General features: G+C 45.8%; 1 protein-coding gene across 1 annotated transcript; it reads right to left on the reverse strand.

Annotated features, from left to right (window-relative positions):
* Positions 1-334: 334 nt before the first annotated feature.
* Positions 335-3726, reverse strand: LOC119355445 (protein FATTY ACID EXPORT 1, chloroplastic-like). The gene is made up of 7 exons (XM_037622250.1): positions 3570-3726; positions 2975-3195; positions 1778-1982; positions 1044-1211; positions 903-949; positions 786-826; positions 335-694 (listed from the first exon to the last, which is right to left on the reverse strand). Exons 2-7 carry the CDS (start codon positions 3125-3127, stop codon positions 607-609), a joined length of 702 nt encoding a protein of 233 aa, XP_037478147.1. The 5' UTR covers positions 3128-3195; positions 3570-3726; the 3' UTR covers positions 335-606.
* Between the last annotated feature and the right edge of the window lie 1919 nt (positions 3727-5645).

Consider the following 5645-nt stretch of genomic DNA (forward strand, 5'->3'; position numbering starts at 1 on the left):
CGCTCATAACACCACCTGTTGGTTGCAACAAGGCCACCATTTCATTCACAATCTTGTATTAGCAGATTGTAACCATCTGGCCATGGAATGAAATCTCGTGGTTACCCGGGAAAAAAAACTAGGTTGATAACACGTGTGTTCCCGTTAAAACTCAACTTCCAAACTGTTGTTTCACTGATGCAATGGAACAGGCAGCTTCGGCTCTTATTTGCCTACCCAAAAGAACCATCGCCTGAATACGCGACCAAATCGTTCAAAATTCCGTCCGTTGTACGTATCAAGGCTATATGTTCAGTGGAATATCAAACGTGTTGTTGTCAGGTGATCCACCAAATAAGTGCGTCAAGAGGTAACTGGTTATCCTTCATCATGTTCAAGTAGCCGAAAGAAAAAATGCTCATCAGGGCTGGATCGTTACAACCATCCTGCCAGTATTATTTTCTCGACGTTCCGCCAAAAATCCAAGAGCTCGCCGCAAGCGAACCCAAGACTAGGAAACATATACAAATATAGAAGACAAACTCTTCTGTGCTCGTAGTTGCAGCATTTTATGGAGCACAAATGTCAAATTAAGCTAGGACAGAAAGGTATGCCTGCTCCCTGGCTCTACGATGATGGTGCCGGTGCCAACTTCTTGGGTGGTGGATTTCCTCCAGCAAGCAGCACGTACGCATAGAAACAAGCCATCGCAGTGCTGCACCATTTTGAAGAAAGAGTAACAATACATCAAGGTCTTCAATTTCCACGAGAAAAATGAAGGGGGTTATACATCAACAGTAAGGTACCTCAGTGAAGCGTAGAAGCCCCAAGGAAGAATTCTATTTGTCTGCAAGACAGAACTATGATTAACTCACTGTTATGAAAGGAATGATCCATACAAATGGAACGTGCACGGTAGTTACCAGTAAATATGCATGAGAATACTTCCATGCAAGGACAGCAGAAATTGCTAAAAAGGAGCAAATTGAACATGTCAATAAGCAAACATGTAATACAGAACAAGCAAACATATAATACACCAAGAATATGGAATGTTATCTCACCTGCTTGGCCCAATATAAACAGGAAGCTGGATCTTCCACTCCTCCAGAAGTTTAAACTGAGGGTACCAAGAAGGAGCGTAGCAAGCCCAGGTGCAACACCTAGGACAAGACTTACAGTACTCCTAGAGAAGAAGTAGCCTAGAAGCCCCATGCAGAACAAAAGACCACCTGCACTACCAAGTGAAATTATTTGTTATATGCAGACACATCCAAGCGAACAGGGTTCATGTTTTCAGTGCTACTTTCTACAGGGTACCATTCAAGACTGATGAAACCGTTAATGAAATAAGGAACATTTCCTGTTTGAAGTATGACTGTAAAAGAAAGCAGTCATGCCACTCTCATTTTCAACTGGTTTAGGATTATTTATCATACCTATATAGCAAGGGCAATCTCTGACATTCTTTAGAATTTCTGCTATATAAGGAAAATTGCAGCATTTCTGAAACTTGCAGGATCAATCAACACTATAGCAGTGAGTTTGGGTAATTATGCAGTGAGAAGCTCATCTTTACTTTCAAACAGTTACGACCTTACTGCTCACTTTCATTAACAAGCTGAAGAAAATAATATCGCTTTACAATGTATACTGGTAATTCTCCTAAAAGCGAAACTGGTATTTGCAAAATCAAACCCACCAGGAAACTTCTGCCGCAGGATTTTACATTCACCCACATGCTTATTCAATTAGAAAATTACAGGATTTTGCCTTTGTTGTAAAAAGAGTTACTTACCGAAAGGAATCCCAAAACAAAAATCATGGATCTTAGCACTCCTCTTTTGGGGAGTAACATCTTCAACTGCTGCTACAAGTTCACCTGCTTGATCTGATCTCGAATTCAACTCTTCAGCTCGAGTGTTTTCATTAGCACATTTTGTTGCAATTTTGGCACCAAAACCAAATGGCTTCCCACCCACTGCACTGGTAGAAACTGAAAGCTGAGGCAACAAAATATGTTAAAAAGGTAAAGTCAACCTTTTTTGAGTTTTGCATTATTTTCTCTAAGAAACAAATCTTCTGGTCATTATACCCAAGCTAATCCTGTGGAAGAGCATGGCTTGATACTGCAGGATATAATGTACTACCTCCGTCACAAAATAAGTGTCTCAAGGTTAGTACAACTTTGCAGTTTGCAGTAAAGTTAGTACAAAGTTGAGACACTTATTTTGGGACGGAGGGAGTACTTTTTTGCAGAATATTATAACACCAAAATGCATCTCAAGACTTGTGCCACCAAAATGCATTTACTACCAATGGTGATATGTATCTAGATGTATTTTAGTTCTAGATACATCCATTTCTGCGACGAGTAATTTGGAACGGAGGGAGTACAACAGAACAATTAAACCAGCTAAGGTTCTCATCTCAAAGGTCCTCCCAATAAGGGCAGAAATACATGCACTGATTAAACACTTGACTATAAAAATCGGAAAGCTTGATCATGTGGTTATATATTTGGTCCATGCTAGAAGAACAAACTGTAAACTACAGAAGTATGAATTCAAATGTTTATTGTTCCAAATTTCTACAAGCAGATTCAGCAACCATTTTCTTGCCTCTTTGTGATCTAATTTTCCTTAGACAACGTGCACGCACCATCAATGATCAAACTACCAGATGCCTGTAAATGGAAAACTTCCCCTTACTACACCTACTAAATTGTCAAGTGCAGCTGTCAGTGTTGTCTCATAGTGCCTCAGGCAGGCTGTACATAAACTCGATATTTCTTCTTTATGAAAATCACAGAAAAACTGGTGTATTTTACACAACAACAAAATATTCCAGTGGTCAATTGTCAAGAACTTATAAAACAACAGTAACATGTTCTTCAGATGAGTAGAGTGTCATCCAATTCCAAACACAAGAAAATATAACAGGGTATGAATGAATTACCCAAAGATAGTGTTTACTGTCTGGATCAGGGTAATACCTTTAGTGAACCGGCGAGAGGGTGACGTGGCCACCGGCAGGAGGAGGGGACTCTGAAGGCTCCATGCCTCCGAGCGACCGTGGCCGATCCACGGAGCTGCGCCGCCGCTACCGCCATGTGGGATTGCGACGGTGAAACAGGACTTTTTACCATTTGCCCTGAAGTTGGTGCAACTTTGATGATTTATTTGGCCAAATTGGTGTGCCGCCGTTTCAAATGCCCTGAAGTTGATGTGCCAATCAATGAGTTCCCGACATGTGTGATACAAAATGAAGTACTCACTTAAATCTAACCCACCCCACCCCACCCCCCTCCCCCCTTTTCCACAAGCATATATGGTTTGCACCTGAACGGCAGCCACGCAGCAGGAGCGCGTATATGCTCACTTTCTCATAAATTTTGTCCAGTTTTTCCCACAAAAATTATTTGATCACAGGAAAACAAGAGTCTCCTTAAATTAGAAATAAAAACGCTAAGAATTTTTTTCATGGCATCTATGTCGAATAACGAGTTTCTCATCTAGGGTTTCCACGAGGGATTCAACCAATCAAGGAACTCGTTGGAGAGGAAAATATAAGGGGGGGACGGAGCATACCTTGCCGTCGCTGTCGCCCTGGCTGCCGGACTTGGACCGAGGTCGAGGGGGCGTCGGGGCAGCGACTGAAAGAGAGGGAAACGAGAGACGAGGAAGGAGGGTTGGAGGGAGGAGAGATCCCAGGATCTGTTCGCGGCGGTGCGGGGCCTGTCCTGTGGGCAGACCTGGAAATTAACCAGGGGCGGTATGGTTATTTCAGTCATCCCGAGGGTTAAAAAGTCTAGCAATTGATCCTCTGGACCAAAATTTATCCAAGGAATGTGCCACACTCACGGTCGTTAAAGTGCGACTCTTCTTCCTTCTCTCCCGTGCCCTTCTCTCCCGTCTTCTTGGCCACGCTTGCTACCTTGCACTGTTCGTGCTTCTTCTTTCCTCCTCGACGTTTCTTTTTTTTACCGGAAAAACTTCCAATCTATTCTTCTTGAATCATGATAGTACAACGAACACTAGAAATAATAAAAATTACATCCAAATCCGTAGACCACCTAGTGACAACTACAATCACTGAAGCGAGCCGAAGGTGCGCCGCTGTCATCGCCCCTCCCTCGCCGGAGCCGAAGAAACCTTATTGTAGTAGACAGTCGGGAAGTCGTCGTGCTAAGGCCCCGTAGAACCAACGCACCAGAATAGCAACCGTCGCGGATGAAGAGTGTAGATCAAAAGGATCCAATCTGAAAACACACGAACGAAGACAAAACGACGAACAAATCCGAGCAAATTCACCAAAGACGGATCTGCCGGAGATACACCTCCACACGCCCACCGATGATGCAAGACGCATCACCAGGACGGGGGGCTAGGCAGGGAGACCTTTATTTCATCTTCAGGAAGCCGCCCCCGTCTCGCATTCCTGAATACGACACAAACCCTAACAAAGCTCGAGAAAAGATCTAAAAACGGAGCCCTCCCACCGGCAAGGGCCGAGATCCACTCCGCCTCCATGGCCATAGGGCCACTGAAGATGGGACGGATCGGCGCTGGCGCCGGCAGGAGGCAGAAAGCTAGGGTTCTAGGGAGGCAGCGGCTAGCTCCGGAGAAGAATTGACCTGGCGGATTAGATTCCTCGACGTTTCCTTGGCGCATCAGATGATAAAAAACCTGTCGTGCCTCAAAAATGTTTTTATGGTATTTTAGGCTAAAAGATAGTGCTCCAACAGATGATATATCTTATCACGTGTCAAAAATTGCCTCCTCTCCAAATTTGTAACACCTGTGCGGCTGCATAAAAAACCAAATACAACGCACATGCTACCAACCGTCACACTAAAGTTTTCCGTTGCCTGCCCGCTGCCCTCCCACGACCGTCGTCGGTCACGGAATAGAACTTCGATGTGCACGCTTCATCTCATGCCGCCGGTCGAATGCGGCCCCCAACCACCACCACTACCCCTTCCTCCCCTTTGGCTTATTCTCCGCCTTCTCGGCCTTCCCCCTCAAGCGCCATCCCGTCCTCGTCCTCTCCACCTTCGCCTTCTCCGACCAGCTCGCTAAGCTTGAGCATGTGCTCAGCATCACGAGGACGCCGACGTGCCACACCACCCCATCCCGAGCCGACAGGGATGAGCTGATCCCACCGTTGTTCATGTTGGATCCAGCCGCGAAGAGGAGAGCATGGGGTGGCAGGGTCCTAATGAAGCACGTGGGTTGTGATTCATGGTCATCGTGTACGATCCGGCCGGCACCGTGCGCCTCTGGGTCAAGATCACGGTGTTCAGTCCCTTTGTTGGTGTGTGTTGGCAGTGTTGTTGTTTGCTTTATGCTCTCATAGTTGATATCACCTCTAGGCACGAGGTCATTGCGCACAGAGGAGCACAAGGGGTGTTGGGGTTAGGCCAACTCCAAAACGTGACCCAAATGGTCCGGTTGCGCCTTTTGGGGCTAAATGGGTAGAAATTGCAGCCCAACGTGCGGGAGCAAATGGATAAGTGTTCGTTTTTTGTCCGCTTTCGACCCATTCCCGGCCCAAATTTAGGTCGCATTTGCGTCGAAACGGACAGCGCGCAGATGGGCGGGATGCGTACCCTTGTCCTCACCTGGCCCGCCTGTCGAGGGTGCAACTCCCTCTTTTCTCTGGCC

This window comes from Triticum dicoccoides, chromosome 2A, assembly GCF_002162155.2.
Source record: "Triticum dicoccoides isolate Atlit2015 ecotype Zavitan chromosome 2A, WEW_v2.0, whole genome shotgun sequence".
NCBI lineage: Eukaryota > Viridiplantae > Streptophyta > Magnoliopsida > Poales > Poaceae > Triticum > Triticum dicoccoides.